The following is a 19,822-nucleotide window of genomic DNA, read 5'->3' as shown; positions in this document are numbered from 1 at the left end:
TATTTATGTTAAGTAAAATTGTTCAAATATAAAAGCTCAATGGGTTTGAAGAGAGTCCAAATTAAACTTTAACGTATAATTACCAGTTTACTGAGTGAAAAGATCACATGAATCAAAATCTAAAGTTAAAAAAAAGAGATTCTAGTAGGAAATATGTGGAAATAGACGTATAACCATATACTCTTATAGTCCTTTCTATTCATAACACAAATTTGTAAAGCCAAAAAAAAAAATGAAGAAGAAATGACTGCACAAAAAAACAAAATATTCTTTGGGGAAAAAATCATCATAAATTAAAGGTCGAAAGATAAAAAATAGGGGAAATGTTTACGTAACAGTTAAGGCCAAGAAAGGATCAATACTTTAAACAGAAAATTGTTCTTATAAATTAATAAGAATATAGTAAAAATCCCAACAGACATACGGGCAAATACCAAACTAAGCCAAAAACAGAAGTTAAAAATAACCAATAAGGATACAAAATAACAAAACACAATGAAGATTGTGGATTATGTTCACAAAAAATGTAAATAAATTACAATAGTAGATGTTTTCAAATGTCATGAAAATTTTTTGGTAAAAAACTATAAAGAAGAATGGTAGTACTCAATACTGGTGAACGTGTAAGGTACGAGCACTATCACATACTGCCATTAGAAATGTTAATTAGTACAGGCTTTCTGGAGATAGGTTCAGCTATATATTGTATGTATATATATACACACACACATACTATGTATATAGTATATAGTATGTGTATATATAGTACTATATACACATACTATATACTCCATATATAGCATACACATACTATATACTATCTATAGTATACACATACTATATACTATATACATACTATATACTATATATAGTATACACTATAGTGTATACATATTATATATACTATAGATAGTATATAGTATGTATACATAGTATATATATAGTACTATATATATAGTATATATAGTATGTTATATATATATAGTATGTGTGTATATATAGTGTGTGTATATATATAAATATATATATACTGTTGACCCAAGTTCTATTAATATATTATTAAAAAGTACTCATGCAATTAGGAGAACATACCTATTTAAATATTCATTTCAGTAACAAAAATGGAAACAGTATAAATGCTAGTCTTCAATTTGTGGTTATTTTGAGAGAGCATTATACCACTATAATAAATTATTTTGTTGTCATTTTTATGAAACTATCTCCATGACAAATAAAGTAATTAAAATAGGTTACAAGCTGGGCATCGTGGCTCACACCTATAATCCCAGCACATTGGGAGGCCGAGGTGGGCGAAATCACTTGAAGTCAGAAGTTTGAGACCAGCCTGGCCAACATGGTGAAACCCGTCCCTACCAAAAATACAAAACTTAACCAGGTGTGGTGGTGCATGCCTGTAGTCCCTGCTACTCTGGAGGCTGAGGCTGGAGAATCATTTGATCCCGGGATGTGGAGATTGCAGTGAGCCAAGATCACGCCACTGCACTCCAGCTTTGGCGACAGAGTGAGACTGTCTTGAAAAATAAGTAAATAAATAGGTTACAAAAAAAGCTTATATAACATGAATACATTTGTTTGTGTGTGTACATGTGCTTGCACAGAAAAATGTCTGAAGTGATACTCAAAAAAATATTCATAATAGTTATTGTTGTTGACATTTCAGGTGATTTATATTTTCTTTTTAGCATTTAACGGTATTGCTTGAATTTTCTATGTGAGTAGGTATTATTCTTAAAATTTAAAACACTATTATGGAGGAAAAAAATGGCCCATGAGCTTAGTAAAAAGGAGAAAATGTCACAATGGTAATGTTAGTCATTTTTCTTTGGAATTTCTTAATCCTTTTTTAAGTAATTGCATTCAGTATAAAATAACTGTCTTGAATTTATAAGAAAAGAGTTGACAGATAAAACTGTTGAGTCATCATTTTAGGTAGCATACATATTTAAATATTTTATTTCTATTATATTCCTCCACATACAGGTATGTTTCTAGCTGATTTGATTGAAACGTATTTTGTGTCCCCTACCCTGTTCCGAGTGATCCGTCTTGCCAGGATTGGCCGAATCCTACGTCTAGTCAAAGGAGCAAAGGGGATCCGCACGCTGCTCTTTGCTTTGATGATGTCCCTTCCTGCGTTATTTAACATCGGCCTCCTGCTCTTCCTGGTCATGTTCATCTACGCCATCTTTGGAATGTCCAACTTTGCCTATGTTAAAAAGGAAGATGGAATTAATGACATGTTCAATTTTGAGACCTTTGGCAACAGTATGATTTGCCTGTTCCAAATTACAACCTCTGCTGGCTGGGATGGATTGCTAGCACCTATTCTTAACAGTAAGCCACCCGACTGTGACCCAAAAAAAGTTCATCCTGGAAGTTCAGTTGAAGGAGACTGTGGTAACCCATCTGTTGGAATATTCTACTTTGTTAGTTATATCATCATATCCTTCCTGGTTGTGGTGAACATGTACATTGCAGTCATACTGGAGAATTTTAGTGTTGCCACTGAAGAAAGTACTGAACCTCTGAGTGAGGATGACTTTGAGATGTTCTATGAAGTTTGGGAGAAGTTTGATCCAGATGCAACTCAGTTTATAGAATATTGCAAGCTCTCTGATTTTGCAGCTGCCCTGGATCCTCCTCTTCTCATAGCAAAACCCAACAAAGTCCAGCTCATTGCCATGGATCTGCCCATGGTCAGTGGTGACAGGATCCATTGTCTTGACATCTTATTTGCTTTTACAAAGCGTGTTTTGGGTGAGAGTGGGGAGATGGATTCTCTTCGTTCACAGATGGAAGAAAGGTTCATGTCTGCAAATCCTTCCAAAGTGTCCTATGAACCCATCACAACCACACTAAAACGGAAACAAGAGGACGTGTCTGCTACTGTCATTCAGCGTGCTTATAGACGTTACCGCTTAAGGCAAAATGTCAAAAATATATCAAGTATATACATAAAAGATGGAGACAGAGATGATGATTTACTCAATAAAAAAGATATGGCTTTTGATAATGTTAATGAGAACTCAAGTCCAGAAAAAACAGATGCCACTTCATCCACCACCTCTCCACCTTCATATGATAGTGTAACAAAGCCAGACAAAGAGAAATATGAACAAGACAGAACAGAAAAGGAAGACAAAGGGAAAGACAGCAAGGAAAGCAAAAAATAGAGCTTCGTTTTTGATATATTGTTTACAGCCTGTGAAAGTGATTTATATGTGTTAATAAAACTCTTTTGAGGAAGTCTATGCCAAAATCCTTTTTATCAAAATATTCTCAAAGGCAGTGCAGTCACTAACTCTGATTTCCTAAGAAAGGTGGGCAGCATTAGCAGATGGTTATTTTTGCACCGATGATTCTTTAAGAATCGTAAGAGAACTCTGTAGGAATTATTGATTATAGCATACAAAGGTGATTCAGTTTTTTGGTTTTTAATAAATCAGAAGACCACGTAGAAAACTTTTACATCTGCCTTGTCATCTTTTCACAGGATTGTAATTAGTCTTGTTTCCCATGTAAATAAACAACACACACACACAGAAAAATCTATTATTTATCTATTATTTTGAAATCAACAAAAGTATTTTGCCTTGGCTTTGCAATGAAATGCTTGATAGAAGTAATGGACATTAGTTATAAATGTTTAGTTAAAATGCATTATTAGGGAGCTTGACTTTTTATCAATGTACAGAGGTTAGTCTATATTTTGAGGTGCTTAAATTTATTCTACATTGCATCAGAACCAATTTATATGTGCCTATAAAATGCCATGGGATTAAAAATGTATGTAGGCTGTTCATTTCTACAAATGTTTTTCATTCATCTTGACTCACATGCCAACAAGGATAAGACTTACCTTTAGAGTATTGTGTTTCATAGCCTTTCTTCTTTCATATCCCTTTTTGTTCATATAATAACCACAGAACTTGAAAAATTATTCTAAGTACATATTACACTCCTCAAAAAAACAAAGATAACTGAGAAAAAAGTAATAATTGACAGAAGTTCTATTTGCTATTATTTACATAGCCTAACATTTGACTGTGCAGTCCAAAATACTGATAATAGTCTCTTAAACTCTTTTGTCAAATTTTCCTGCTTTCTTATGCAGTATTGTTTAGTCATCCTTTCGCTGTAAGCAAAGTTGATGAAATTCTTCCTGATATGCAGTTAGTTGTTTGACCATGGTACATATTTGAGCAGATAATAACTTGGGCACAGTATTTATTGCATCACTTGTATACAATCCCGTGTTTGGCAAGCTTTCAAATCATGTAATATGACAGACTTTCAACACAGCTATGTGTTTAGTATGAATAAAAAAGCATTTAAATAGGGATTCTTGCCAATTTGCTCTCTTGCCACCAACTTACTTTCCTAAATTATGGAAGTAATCTTTTGGATATACTTCAATGTATACAATGAGGAAGATGTCACCTTCTCCTTAAAATTCTATGATATGAAATATATTTTGCCTCAATCAACACAGTACCATGGGCTTCTAATTTATCAAGCACATATTCATTTTGCATTAGCTGTAGACATCTAGTTTTTTGAAAACACCTATTAATAGTAATTTGAAAAGAAATAACCATAATGCTCTTTTTCATGAGTTTATTTCAGGAATATGAGATCTTTCTTCAATAAAGTTATTCATGCACAGGCAAAAATTGAGCTACACAGGTAGAATGTAGTTTTATTTAGAAGATTTTTGTGGGAGATATTGAAGCAAATATATAAAACAACTTTCACTAATTTGCTTTTCATATTTAAAAAAATAAATTACATTTATATAATAAATGTTTAAAGCACATATTTTTTGTTGTTCTGGCAATTTAAAAAGAAAGAGGATTTAAACATACCTATAGAAACAAAGAATTATGGTTAAAGAATGAGATCAGAAGTCTAGAATGTTTTTAAATTGTGATATATTTTACAACATCTATTATTACTTTGAGACATTTGTTCTAATGTAAGTATAAAACTCAATCTAGTGCTAAAGATTCTTTATACCATCTTAGGTTCATTCATCTTAGGCTATTTGAACCACTTTTTAATTTAATATGAAAGACACCATGCAGTGTTTTCTGAGACTATATAGATCATTTTATCACATACCTACCAAGCCTGTTGGAAATAGGTTTTGATAATTTAAGTAGGGACCTATACAAAATATATTCCATTCATCAGATTTTTAAATACATTAAATTAAGAATTTAACATCACCTTAAATTTGAATTCAATCTACCATTATTTCAAACTCACAAATATAACTGCATTATGAATACTTACATAATGTAGTAAGAAAAGATGTTTGACAGGTTCGTGTGTAATTTTCTATTAAAGTTTTTACATTGCCTTGTTTTTATGTAAAATAAAAAATATGGGCAACTGGTTTGTTAACACAATTTCTTCTTAGCATTTCAAATATATATATAAAGTTGTTCTTTTTCCTATTTCATGAACTATGATTTTTTTTTAAATAACATGGTTAAGTTTTACATATATTTATGTTTGTTTCAGGAATGTCTACTTGTGACTTTTTATCAATTAAAAATAATATTTATTTGGAAGAAAGAGCTTATTAAGTATAAGCTTGAAGTAAAATTAGACTTCTCTTTACATGTGGATTACTGTTTGTACTGATGGTTTCACCCTTCAGAAGGCACTGTCATATTAATATTTAAATTTTATAATCGCTGAACTTATTACACCCAACAATACAGAATGGCAGTTACACTGAAGAACTTAACTTAGAATAGAATGGAAGCAAACAGGTTTTCTAAAAACTTTTTTTAAGTGACCAGGTCTCACTCTGTCACCCAGGCTAGAGTTCAGTGGCATGATCATAGCTCTCTGCAGCCTCAACTCTGGGCTCAAGCAACCCTCCTGCCTCAGCCTCCCAAGTAGCTAAGACTACAGGTACATGCCACCATGCCTGGCTAATATTTAAATTTTTGTAGATAAGGGGTCTTGCTATGTTGCCCAGGCTAGTCTCAAACTCCTGGCTTCAAGTGTTCCTACCGCCATGACCTGCCAACATGCTGGGGTTACAGGCATGAGCCACCATGCCCCAAACAGGTTTGAACACAAATCTTTCGGATGAAAATTAGAGAATCTAATTTTAGCTTTTTGATAGTTACCTAGTTTGCAAAAGATTTGGGTGACTTGTGAGCTGTTTTTAAATGCTGATTGTTGAACATCGCAACCCAAAATATTTAGCATGATTTTATAGAGTTTTGATAGCTTTATTAAAAAGACTGAAAATAAAACGCATATGTAAATAAAGCAGTTCTAAATAGCTATTTCAGAGAAATGTTAATAGAAGTGCTGAAAGAAGGGCCAACTAAATTAGGATGGCCAGAGAATTGGCCTGGGTTTAGGACCTATGTATAAAGGCCACCAATTTTTAAAAAATATCTGTGGTTTATTATGTTATTATCTTCTTGAGGGAAACAATCAAGAATTGCTTCATGAAAATAAATAAATAGCCATGAATATAATAAAGCTGTTTACATAGGATTCTTTACAAATTTCATAGGTCTATGAATGCTCAAAATGTTTGAGTTTGCCATAAATTATATTGTAGTTATACTTGAGACTGACACATTGTAACATAATCTAAGAATAAAAGTTATACAAAATAAAATTACGTTTACAAGTATTTTCTGTTTCAGTTAGAATAACCATAGGCAGGTAAAGTCAGTGGATATCTAAATAAGTTGCAGCAACTGATAGCTTTTTCCTTTTCATTGAAAGGACAGCTTCAAACGTCCTCCGTAAGAAGTGTTCCCGGGAAACAAAGACAAGGACAAAGAATCTAGAGTTCCAAAGTAATTCCTTGAAATCCACATCAAGGTTTGTGCAAAGGGAGAAAATTGAGACAGGAAGCAAAAATATGCAAACATCTAGCCACACAGCGATGTCTACATCTTTGTGTAATAGCATTAAGAGGTGGTGTAGCATACATAATGGCTAAGAGCTTTGGTTCATGGAGACTGCATTGTTCCTGTATGACACAGAAGTAGCCTGGATTCTTAAATTTTTAGTAGCAAATTGGTTGCCATACTAACTACTATTACTACTAATATAAATTCTTGATTCTGTATGGTCATTGTTCTAATTTCTTTGTGTAGCTTGTCTCATTCCACCCTCACAACCACATCATGGAGTATTACTCTTTTTCTCATTTTACAGATGGGAAAGCTGTACCAGCTCTTAAGAGGTGATATAGCATACATAATGGCTAAGAGCATGGGTTCTAAGACTAGAACTATATTTGTATCCCAGTTAAGCCATGACCCTATGAGTTTACTGAATACATTCTTTAACCTATATGGGCCTCAACTTTCTTATCTATAAAATGAGGAGAAGAGTACTACTTCATTATGTGGTTGTAATGATAGAATGAGACAAGCTTCATGAAGAAATTAGAACAATGACTGAAAACACATTGAAAATTTATATTAGTAGTAAGAGTAGTTAGTATGGCAATTAATTTGCTACTAAAAATTTAAGAACCCAGGCTACCTCTGTATCATACAGGAACAATGCACTCTCCATGAATGTTAAATAATGACAATATTTTCTCTATTTTATATAGGTAAGTATAACTATAGTGCCCAAAAGAGTTTTGTGCTCCCATTGGTAGGTAGTAAATATTTAGTGATGTGGCATATGCACCAAATATTTCAAAATTTAGCTACTTTTTAGATTTATGAATTCAAACAACATATTAAAATCAGGAAATATGCACATTTATAAAGGTCTAGCTTATTTCCAAAAAGCGGAGGTGGTTCTTACCATTTTTAGCTGAGTAATTAATACAACCCTCTACTTTAGCTATAAGCATCAAGTCCTTTTGATGGTCATTAGGTAAGATATTCTAAAAATAATTGCTATACTAGGCCATTATTTCAACTTTTATGTTATCATAATAGCATGTAAAAGGTGTAAAATAGTCCTTGGGACTTCTGTACTGATAGTTGCAATAGCCACTCTGCAAAATAGAATTATAATCACTGAATAATACTGTAATCCATTTCAACATAAGTGATTGTCATACATGTAAATTTTTTACAACAACAAAGCTAAATTCTTTCACATTGTAGATAACGCTATGCCATAACCCAAGCAAAATGAGCTGCAGGATACATGGTAATCTCTCTCAAGGGAGGCAGAAATTACATACTAGCTAGAGCAGAGGGGGATTTTGCTGCAATAGTATTTGATGCACACAGGAAATGAAACATGAATAATTGATAGTTATAAACAAGCAATAGAGCGAACATGCTACACTTAGCTTGACTTCCTATTACTCTGAGAGCCATACCTACATTAATAATTGATCTGTCTGCGAAAAGGTAATTTGAAGAGATTTATGAGACATTGGTAACAACTGCATCATTGTGCTTTAGCTTGAATCTTTTTAAATATATCTTTAGAAACAATAGATAAAAGCAATGCACAATAAGTATACAGAAAATGTTCAGAGCTTGTTGAAAATTTCGAAAATCTAGTAGAATTGAGCAAAAGTTATTCCTAAGTTGTAATATTTGCTGGCATGACCTAGTTTTTATTTTATTTCCTACAAAACAAAATGTCTTCAAGTTAGTTCAGTCATATTCTTTTCATAAAAATATAATTCTTCTCTAATATACCATCATGATTCATTTCTATTTTTAGTGATATGTAAAATTTAGAATTTATGGGAAAATTATATCCAGTGAATATTAAGAATGCACTCCCATTAAATTACTATTTCTAAATATGTGAGAACATAATCTGGGTTTGCATGTGCTGCTTTAAAGAAATACGTTCATTTACTTATGGCTGGCCCTTCATCTGAAGAGCCTCCGGATTTACTCTCTTTAAATATCTTGTGTCTTCTACTCTGTACATTGACAATATGTTAAAATGTGCTTTCTCCTGTTCTTAGGCTACTCTTGAGGACTGCTCATTTTTATATGAGAAAGAACGATATCTTGCTCATATAAGAAAAGGATATAAACCAACTGTGATACACTAATTCCTTCTAACAGAACAGAAAAAATAAATGGATGGGGTTACGTGTGTCTTTATACAAAACACAGATAACTAAACCCAGGCTCCTGCCTCACAAAAATTGTGAGATAATACATTTGTATTATTTTAAGCTACTAAATTTGTGATCATTTGTTACAAAGGATCAAACACAAATGCATGCTCCTGTTTTCCAATGTACCATGCTAAGGTATAAATACAGATGAGCAATGCTGCTAGAAAGGTTATTTTATCAAACCACAATGGCTCATACAGACTGTGGAGGTAAAAAGAGAGGGACACTGGTGAGGCAGTTTGGCACACTGATCTCGCCTGCAAAAGACTGATGTAGAAAGCAAAGGTTAATTGTTATCTTATCAAAAATTTAAAGGAGGAGATTTTCCTCCCTGTTGACTATCCTATTCGTGTTTACCATTCAGTGCACCTTATTCTTGGCAAAGCACCTTACAAATTTTTACCCAGAAGCCAAAGAAAATGGGCAATCTTAAGTAATTTTCTCAAAGTCAAAGAGAATCTGAAGTATACTTGTCCCACTCATGCCTTTAAAATGAAGGCCAAGAAAATCTACAGCAAATGTCTTCTAAAACGTTTCATTTGGAACATAAAAAGTTTCTATGTCAATACATTTAAGGAAGGGTGCATTATATATTTCACTCTTAGAGTAACATAATTCACTTTAGCATGTTACATGCTTGCAGAAGACATGAGACTCAGGAGTCAGAGACAATAATAGATTATTACTTAAAGAATAGCAGGAGCCAGAGTATTATCATTTTTGTGTTGGTCTTAGAAAGCTGGGGCTGTCATAATAATGTACCATAGACTGGGTGGCTAGAACAACAGAAATTTATTTCTAACAGCTCCCGAGGCTGAGGAGTCGAAGATTAAGGAGCCGGCCAATTTCGTTCCCCAGTGAGGGCTCATTTCCTGGCTGGCAGAGGGCAGCATTCTCACTGTGTCTTCAAATGGAGGAGGCAGTGAGCTCTGGTCTCTCTTCTTTTTTCTACAGGAATACTAATCTCATGGTGGAAGATATATATATATATATATATATATATATATATATGCATTCAGTCCTCCATATCCATGGTTTCTGATCTGTGGATTCAACCAACTCTGGATCAGAAATAGTTGGGGAAAAAATCCACAAAGCCCCAAAAAGCAAAACTTGAATTTTCCATATGCTGAGTACTACATTGAATCCATGCAAATGAAGTGACGTGTAGGTAATTTTAAACTATATAGGAGGATGTGTGTAGGTTATAAGCAAACACTATGCCATTTGTATGAGAAATTTGAGCATCTGTGGATTTTGGTATTCTCAGGGAGTCCAGAAGCCAATCCCCAACAGATACTAAGGGACAACTGTATATCATGGTAAATAAATTACATCTTCCTTCTCATTGATTAGTACCACCATTCATCCAGTTTTCCAAACTAGTAATCCTCTTCATTAACCCTCCGCATTTATTCACCAAGACCAGTTCATTCTACCACCTAATGTGACGTAAATCCATCAACTTCTCTTAATTTCCACTGTCAACCCCAATCTAATCCATTACCACCTTTAACCTCTTTATAAGACAATGTAATAACCTACTTGTTTTATCTTCCTAAATCCATTCTTGCCTGACTTCCAAATCTATTCTCAGTACAGTAGCCAGAGTGGATTTTATGAGGTTGTGACATTTCCCTGCTTAAAATTTTGGGTTATTTTCCGGCATAAAATTCTGTAATATTTCTCCATTATTATTATGATAAATTCTAAAATCCTCAGCAAAGATTTTACAAACTCTATACTGTTACTGTCTACAAGTTCTACAAGCTTTCCAGCCCTACACCATGTCAGCCTCACTGCTCTTATCTTCCCTCTTTCCCTATCTCAATCTGTGTGCTTCAGCCTCAATAGTTTTCTTTCTGTTTGCAAGATCTTCTCAACAAAAGTATAGTGTATTCTTATATTCTTATACAGTGCCAATGCTTTCTGTCCTGAGAGAGACTATACATGTCTTTCACATCATAAGTTGAGTGCATGTTTGAAACTGTCCCACTGCTCACAAAATAAAATTAGGATAGAAAACTGGCATTTTTGAAGGACTAAGTTAAAAGTGTTTTTCCTCTATAGCTTTAACGGAGTAGGAAAAAAACAGAGATAATGTCAAGTAGGAAACAAAGGGATTGAAAACTGAAAACTTTCATATACAATCTACATTAAAATCAGACATTTATTTCTCTAAGGCCTGAGTTTCTCAATATTGGCAATCTTGATATTTGAGCTGGATAATTCTTTGTTGTGAGTGGCTGTCCTGTGCATGGTGGGATGTTTAGCACCATCACTGGTCTCTAACCTCTAGATATCAATAAACATTCCTAATTCCACAGTTATGACAAATAAAAATGTCCCCATCTTTGTTAAATGTTCTCAGGGGGACAAAATCTTCCCCAGTTACAACGACTGATCTCTGACAATGTCTATCAAGGTATGAATCATGGATAACCGACATTACCTTAGCTATTAGTTTAAAAAATACTGAGACTTACCCAAGATCTATTGAATTGGATAGAGCCCCAAAATAATCACATAGCAACAGTGAAGACCATTACCCCAAAAATGACTAACTAGTTGTCCTAGGGACATTACGTGCTCTCGATTTTCTCTTTTAAAATATTGCTGCAAATTCAAAATGATGTCTTTCTGTGAGAAATTGAGTCAATTATCTTTAAGTTCAGGTGTTTCTTTTTGGCTAGTAGGTAAGCTTTGGGTTCATTCAGACATGATAATTCTTCCTATGGTTATTCAAGAGTTTGGGTTGCCATTTTTATCATAATTACATGGAACAGTCACAGAGATGGGATCACTTGTTCAAGTGGAGTTTCTTTGACACGCTGTTAGTGCATTTTTACAATTTGCACTTTGAAACAAAGGACTTTTTTCCAAGAAAAATAATTCAGACATAATATTTCAGGTCAGCTTTTTCAGATCATATCCTGAATGAATAATAAGTGGGGCTTTATTTCATTACATTCATTTCATTACATTTAAGTTTTCTCATGCTGCTAGTTGAAAAAAAATTGTAACTTTTTCCTCAACTTTCTCTGAATAGAATTTTGTATTAAGCATAGGCCCACCAAGCAGACATCCCTTAAACTGAGTGTGCTGTGATTCAAAGCAAGTCAGAGGAAATTCTACATTGGAGGAGGAGGCAGATAAAAGTTTTCTAGGGCCTGAGACTTACACAATTCTCTAATCCAGATGTATTCCCCTCTAGAAATTTGTTTCAATAATATATAAGGTGTTTTTCCAGAGAAACATCACTCATCAACTAACTTTTTTTATTCTTAATAGTTATTTGATTTCTCACTTCCCTAAGTGTATTTTTTTTGAACATTAAAATACTTCCTGTGTCCATGTGTTCTCATTGTTCAATTCCCACCTATGAGTGAGAACATGCAGTGTTTGGTTTTTTGTCCTTGCGATAGTTTGCTGAGAATGATGGTTTCCAGCTTCATCCATGTCCCTGCAAAGGACATGAGCTCATCCTTTTTTATGGCTGCATAGTATTCCATGGTGTATATGTGCCACATTTTCTTAATCCAGTCTATGGTAGGGGGAGGGGGGAGGGATAGCATTAGCAGATATGTTAAATGACTAGTTAATGGATGCAGCACACCAACATTGCACATGTATACATATGTAACCTGCACGTTGTGTACATGTACCCTAAAACTTAAAGTACAATTTAAAAAAATTGTTTTAAATATTAAAATACTCATCTTGTTTTAATATTTCTGGCCAAAGACAATGAATGAGACAAGGATTAAAATTTACAGTTAAAATATAAGTGTATGCTTCTGACTGAAGATAGTTTATTATAATTTTCTGTGATGCTCTTCTCATTTTGAGAAATTATGAGCTAACAAAATTTTATGGATGAAAAGAAAGTATGAAATGCCACAGAAAATATCTTTTTCTCTTAAAAAAATCCTGTAAAGTTTACAACTGCCAAACTTCTAAATATCAAATCTAATTTTGACTCCCTCTAAAAAATAATAAAGATAAAATTGTAACACCTGAACAACTCAGCTCATCTTGATATATTGATTCTTGTCCATGACCTTAATAGAATCAGTCTGATAAAACTCTGATAAAAGAGGAGGAGGAGGAAATAGAAGTGGGAAAAGAATTCTTCCATCCTTCATTTTCTGCTCAATTTATTTTCTTTTATTTACTCATCCTAATCACCTCATTTCTATCTTAAATTCAGAACAAAGATTAATAAATGGTTTAGAGTCACCTAATTTGGCCTGGTGCTTGCAATTAAAAGATATGCTTATTTCTAAAGAATCATGCATTGTCCATTTATTTTAAAGACAAGTAGGTCTGCCCCCTACAAGCCTCAGCCAGAATACTACTTAGAGCAGCGTTATAGGCAAAAAGGAATCCAGAAGGGAGCCAGGAAAAATAAGAGAAGCAATTGCCTTTAGAACTAGAGAAGGAAAAAGAACCAAGACACAAAGACAATATTTAGCATTTACAAACGTAAATGCTAACTTCGTGCATTGGGATGTCAGTCTTTTTCTTATTTTTTGAGTTATTCATCAGAAAAATGCAAGTTAAAGTAGTAATGAAATATTGCTAGACCGCCACCAGGATAACTAAATTAAAAAAAAAAACCTGACAATAAGTGTTTTCAAAGATGTAGAGCAAAAGAAACTCCCACATATTCCTGGTAAGAATATATACCTGGACAACTACTTTGAAGATATGTTTGTCAGTATCTATTAATGCTAGCCATATATATTCATGACCAGAAATTCTATCACTGGTATATATGCACAGAAAGGAGTATTTATAGTCATCAAAAACATGTATGTGAATGTTTACAGATGATATATTCATTATGGTCTCAAACTGGCAACAATCCAAACATCCATCAAGATTAGAAAGAATAAATATTGAGGTATAGGTATACAACAAGGGAATCCAGGCTTGTGCCTATAATCTCAGCTGCTCAGAAGGCTGAGGCAAGAGAATTGCTTGAGCCCAGGAGTTTGAAGCTGCGGTTAGCTATGATCATGCCACTGCACTCCAGCCTGAGTGACAGAATGTGATCCTAGCTCTTTATTTTTTAAGTTAATTAATTTGTTTATTTATTTTGAGACAGAGTCTCACTCTGTTGCCCAGGCTGGAGTGCAGTGGCAGTATCTCCACTCACTGCAACCTCTGCCTCCTGGGTTCAAGCAATTCTCCTGCCTCAGCCTCCCGAGTAGCTTGGACTACAGGCACACACCGCCACGCCTGGATAATTTTTTTTTTTTTTTTTTTTTAGTAGAGATGGGGTTTTACCATGTTGCCTAGGCTGGTTGTGAACCCCTGAGCTCAGGCAATCTGCCCACCTCGGCCTCCCAAACTGCTGGGATTACAGGCGCGAGCCACCACGCCGGGCTGTGATCCTAGCTCTTAAGAAAAGTGGTATACAACAGTAAGAAAAGACATTTTACTGATACATGTAAAACATGCAAAAACATAGGGAATCTCACAAACATAATTATGAGCAAAAGAAGCCAGACACAAAAGATTACATATTGTTTGAATTAATTTATGAAGCTTAATGACAGGCAGGCAAAACTTATTAATGCTAATAGAAGAGTGGTAACTTTGGAGGAGTTATTGGCATAGAGGGGCATAAGGGACAATTCTTAGGTAATAGGAATGTTTTGTATCCTAACCTAGGTAGTGTTTATTTAGGAGTATAAATATGTAAATTTGAACTGTACAATTTTCTTAATGTACTATGTACTTATTATATCCCAATAAAGTAATAAACAACAATAACAAACAAGCTCCTGAGTTACTGAAATCAGCCACCATCCCCAGGGAGTCACAGCTATAATGTCATCTTACCACTCTGTTTCTTGCTTCTCTTTTGCTTTTTTGTTCCTGGAAATTTTCTTTAATTTTTATAAGCTTGGCTTTGCATTTGTAAAATTATTTATTAAATTTTACCCAACAAACAGTTTATCAGGGCTTTTTTCAGGATACTTGAACACCTAATTGTTAGGTACTAAATGTACACTAAATGATCTCCTGGCTAGGAATCTCCTATAGCTTTGCTTGAGAGTCATAAAAACTAAGATCATTTTAATAAAATTTGGGCTTCCAAAATATTTTTTTCTCCTTCTTTTCTAGAGCCTCCCAGAGCAAAACTATAAAGGACAGAAAAAAAGTAGCAGGGAGACAGAAAATAAATATTCAAAAAGATTCATTAAATCTGAGACCTAAGTTTGCAAACTTAGATAATGTTTTAATTATTTTATGTAAGACTAATTTATATGCCAATGTAATTGAAACATGATTTTCCTACTGCATTGTAATTGCATTTTACCAACAATACAACGCCATGGGAGAACTTAAATACACCACAAATACATTAATCATTTATATTTGGAGACATGGCTTGAAACAGGATGCACTATGAACAGCTTTATGTTTTCTAACTTGCAATAAGTATAAACATTTTTCTTTCCCTTATTGCTTAGATAGCTCATTTCGTTTATGACCTACCTCAGACTAGAAATTAACTGATGGGAACAGTATCTACACTGTTTCTAAAACTCATATTTTTTATATATATATATATGCACATTCTTGTTTTCTTCCCTTACATAAACATCAAATCCATCAACAAACGCTACTGATTCAACCTATAAAATATATCCCAAATCTACCCTTTTCTCTTCATCTAGATCACCTGTCCCCTTATCCAAGCCACTATTATATCTTTTACCTAGACTATTGTAGTAGCCACTTAACTGGTCTTTTGGCTCCACTTTTGACTTTCTAAAATGTATTCTTCACAGAGCGATCAGAGTGATCCTTTAAAACTCTATTGGACAAAAAACCAAACACCGCATGATCTCACTCCTAGGTGGGAATTGAACAACAAGAACATATGGACACAGGAAGGGGAACATCACACATGGGGGCCTGTTATGGGGTAGGGGGAGGGGGGAGGGATAGCATTAGGAGATATACCGAATGTTAAATGACAAGTTAATGGGTGCAGCACACCAACATGGCACATGTATATATACGTAACAAACCTGCACGTTGTGCACATGTACCCTAAAACTTAAAGTATAATAATAATAATAATAATAATAAACTCTATTGGAGATCAGGCTACTGTCTCCCTGAACCCCAGTGCTTCTTACGGTTTTCAGAACTCCCAATTGCACCTAGCGTAAAAAGCAGACTTCACTCTCTAAAGGGCTTTATGTGATCTGTTCCCTGCTTGACTGTGCTGCTGCTCCATGTCACACCAATCTCTTCTTAAACTCACAGTGCCTCAGCTCTACTAACCTGCTTTCTGTTCTTGAAAACAAGTTTATTCTTGCCTCAGGGCCTTTCTCTTGCTCTTCGTCACTTGGAATGTGCCTCTGACTCAGAACACAGCTGCATCCTTTTAGATTTCTGTTGAAATATTTCCTTATTAGAGAAGCCTTTCCTGGTCAGTCTACTTGAAGCAATTCCACTGCCCTGCTCACTGTTTACCAAATTAAACTGTTTTATTTTCATCTACCATTTACTATTATCTAAAATTATGGAAAGTTGATTATGTGTTTACTTGTCTCCTCTGCATTGATAAATGTAACCCCATGAACTACAGACATTGTTTGCTTTAGCTATCTTCATCCCTAGATGGCCTTACAGCCAACAGATGCTCATTAGTTAAATTGTGTTTTTCAGATCCCTGAACTCAGTCAGTTTGGCTTAGAAGGAAAACCTCTGACGAACTAATCTCACAAAAAATGTCAGTGTCTGCTCATAATTGAGTGTCATCTTTTCCGTGAGTCTGGGAATTTGAGAGAAATCCTGAGAATACATAATAGATATATGGTAAGAGAGTGATCTCAGGAAGGGCTTTCCTGGAGCCCTTCTGTGACATCCTTCTATTTGGGCTATGCTTTGCTATTTTTGTTTCATGAGAGAAAAACAAATTACCTTCTAAAATCTACCCATCAACAGATAACCACAAAAGGAATGTCTACCAATGGTGTACTGGTAAATGTAAAGCAACTGGCTCTCCTGGAGGATAAGGCCTTTTCTGTATGTATCTTTTGCCTATTTCTGTGGTGTAAACACTCATCCCATGGCTGAATTCCAGCAATCTCAAGTCACTGAACATAGACTTGGAAGGAGCCGTGCACCATTGCTCTCTCCAGCTGGCCCAAGAAGGCTCCAGCACACCACTGACATCTACTAGGTGCCAAGAATAATGTAAGGCATTTTATGTTCAGTCTCTCCTATCTTAGCACAATGCTAAAAACTAATTTGTCAGTTATCTGTGAGAGATGAGGAAATAAACTTGGGTAACATGCTCAGATACACATCACAAAAGGGGTAAAATCAAGGTTCAAATTCAAATCTGACTCCAGATACCACATCTTTCATTTGTTTCAGGGAGTAGTAGTAAAGAAACCACCAAAAACAAAGCAACAAACAAGAGTATTGTCAGTGTCAAGCTGCTTCGTAAGATCATAGTTATTTTCCGAACATCCTAGATGTCTCACAGATGATGCAAATTTTATTTTTAGTGTCAACTATATGTGTAGTACATAATTAGTTGGAATGAGAATTCTAAAAGTAGATTAATTAGAGTTCAGTGCACCAACAAAGTCTTGGAAATGCTCTCTCCTCTTTTTTCCCTTCTTTGCTAATTCCCTTTTTCGACATCCTCCTAAAACACGAACGTTTTAGACATCAAGGGCACCAGCCATTGAAAGAAAAAGTGACCCAATATCAAACAGCTTGTGCCTATTTGTTTAGAAATTCTGGTGAAAAACAAAAGATAGATCAGTTTCCAGGATAAAACTGTCAATGAAGTAATAAAGTTCCATGCCTTTGGAAGATGGTGTCACTTCCACCTGCCAGCAATAAAAAGGAGGCGGAGGAGAAGAATGGGCCCAAGTGAGACCATTAATTCTCAAACATTTGCACACATTAGAATCAGCTGGAGAACTTTAACGCACAGAATGCTGGCATGTACCCCAGGGGTTCTGATTCAGATTCAATAAATATACAGTGGGGCTCAAAATTTGCATTTCTAACTAACAATCTCCAGGTAATGCTGAGGCTTTTTGTCTAGTAACCATACTTAAGAGGGGCTCTCTAGATGCCAAGGATTTGTATATGCATGACAGCTGAGAACATGCTGCTTAAGAGCCTTGTTTCTCAAACTTTAGTGCATGTTACAATCACCTGGAGACCTTAAAACCCATGCCTGTGTCTCTTCCCATAGAGTCTACTTAAATTAATCTGGGGTGTAGCTGAGTGTATTGAAATTTTTAGAAGCTCCAGAGGTGATTCTAATGTGCAGCTGAGTTTGATAACCAACGGAAATTGCTCTAATTTTTTCATTTTTTTTCAACTTTTTAGATTCTGAGGGTACAAAGTTTTCTTACAAAGGTGTATGGTGTGATGCTGAAGTTTAGAGTACAATTGAACCTGTCATCAGAAGTGAACTGTGCTTGCTAGGGATCTAGGTTGTATGGTCCGTTTAAGACTCTAATGCCTGATGATCTGTTACTGTCTCCCATCATCCCCAGATGGGACCTCTGGTTGCAGGGAAAACAAGCTCAGGGCTCTCACTGAATCTACATTATGGTGAGTTATATAATTATTTTACTATGTATTACAATGTAATAATAATAGAAATAAGGTGCACAATAAATATAATGTGTTCCCATCATCCCAAAAACATACCCACCTCCCCAGTCCATGGAAAGATTACCTTCCACTAAACCGGTTCCTGGAGCCAAAGAGGTTGGGGGCCACTGTTGTATGGTATCTCACAGGCGTTCTCTGGATTTCTTGAATTTGCATATCAGCCTCTAGTGATTGCGGAAAATTTTGTGAACTACAGCCTCAAATGTGTTTTCCAAGTTGCTTACATTCTCCTTTTCTCCCAGAAATGCCAATGAGTCACAGGTTTGGTCCCTTTACATAATCCCCTATTTCTCAGAGGTTTTGTTAACTTTTGAAATTCTTTTTTTTTTCTTTGTTTTTGTCTGACTGGGTTTATTTGAAGGACCAGTCTTCGGGATCTGATATTCTTTCCTCATGTTGGTCTATTAGGTTGTTAATACTTCCAAGTATATTATAAAATTCCTGTAGTGAGTTTTTCAATTCCAGAAATTCCATTTGGTTCTTTCTTAAAATGGTTATATCATCTTTCCACTCTTGGAATGTTTTACTTGCTTCCTTGGATTGTGTTTCAGCTTCTCCAGAATCTCGTTTACCTTCTTTGCCATCCAGATTCTGAATTCTGTATCTGTCAGGGCTGATGTTCCTATAGCTTTTGGAAGTTGCTGTCACTTAGACGAAGCTTTTGTTTTTATATTATATCCCTAGAGGGTTTGACTTTGGTTTATGTTGAGTATGGTCTACTGGCTTCGTACTTTTTGTTTTCTTTTCTTTTTTTTTTTTTTTTTGGTACTTTCAAAGGCCGAGGTTTTGTGCATGATCTTTTTTTGTGGCTAGATTCCTGCATTGGGTTTCACCAGCAATGTTCGCTGGGAGAATTTTTATTTGGTGGTGTAATCCAGGCTTGATCCAGTAGATGGCGACGGCGCGTAACATTAATAGTAAGGGCTGGCAGATACTTAGGCGCTCACCTGTTTTGTATTTCAGTGCATTTGCAGCAGTACTCTCGGGTGTGGGAGATGGGGTAGGCAAGACATGACCCTGTCACCA

At 34.9% G+C, this 19,822-nt stretch overlaps 1 protein-coding gene and 1 long non-coding RNA gene across 8 annotated transcripts in view; one reads left to right on the top strand and one right to left on the bottom strand.

Moving 5' to 3' along the window:
• The window catches only part of SCN9A (sodium voltage-gated channel alpha subunit 9), a 178,909-nt gene extending 172,236 nt beyond the window's left edge, over positions 1-6,673 (top strand). For all 7 annotated transcript variants that reach the window (XM_063647615.1, XM_063647611.1, XM_063647610.1 and 4 more), the window contains one exon: positions 2,002-6,673. In XM_063647615.1, the coding sequence (XP_063503685.1) occupies positions 2,002-3,194 (1,193 nt within the window). In that variant the 3' untranslated portion in view covers positions 3,195-6,673. The remainder of the gene's footprint in view (positions 1-2,001) is intronic.
• Positions 2,048-19,822, bottom strand: part of LOC134737691 (uncharacterized) — a 50,217-nt gene continuing 32,442 nt past the window's right edge. The window contains exon 3 of the long non-coding RNA XR_010122837.1: positions 2,048-2,227. This is a non-coding gene — a long non-coding RNA (uncharacterized LOC134737691). The remainder of the gene's footprint in view (positions 2,228-19,822) is intronic.

The sequence above is a fragment of the Pongo pygmaeus genome, chromosome 11 (genome assembly GCF_028885625.2).
Source record: "Pongo pygmaeus isolate AG05252 chromosome 11, NHGRI_mPonPyg2-v2.0_pri, whole genome shotgun sequence".
Classification (NCBI taxonomy): Eukaryota; Metazoa; Chordata; class Mammalia; order Primates; family Hominidae; genus Pongo; species Pongo pygmaeus.
Note: the sequence above shows the minus strand (reverse complement) of the source record. Positions and strands in the feature narration are given on the sequence as shown.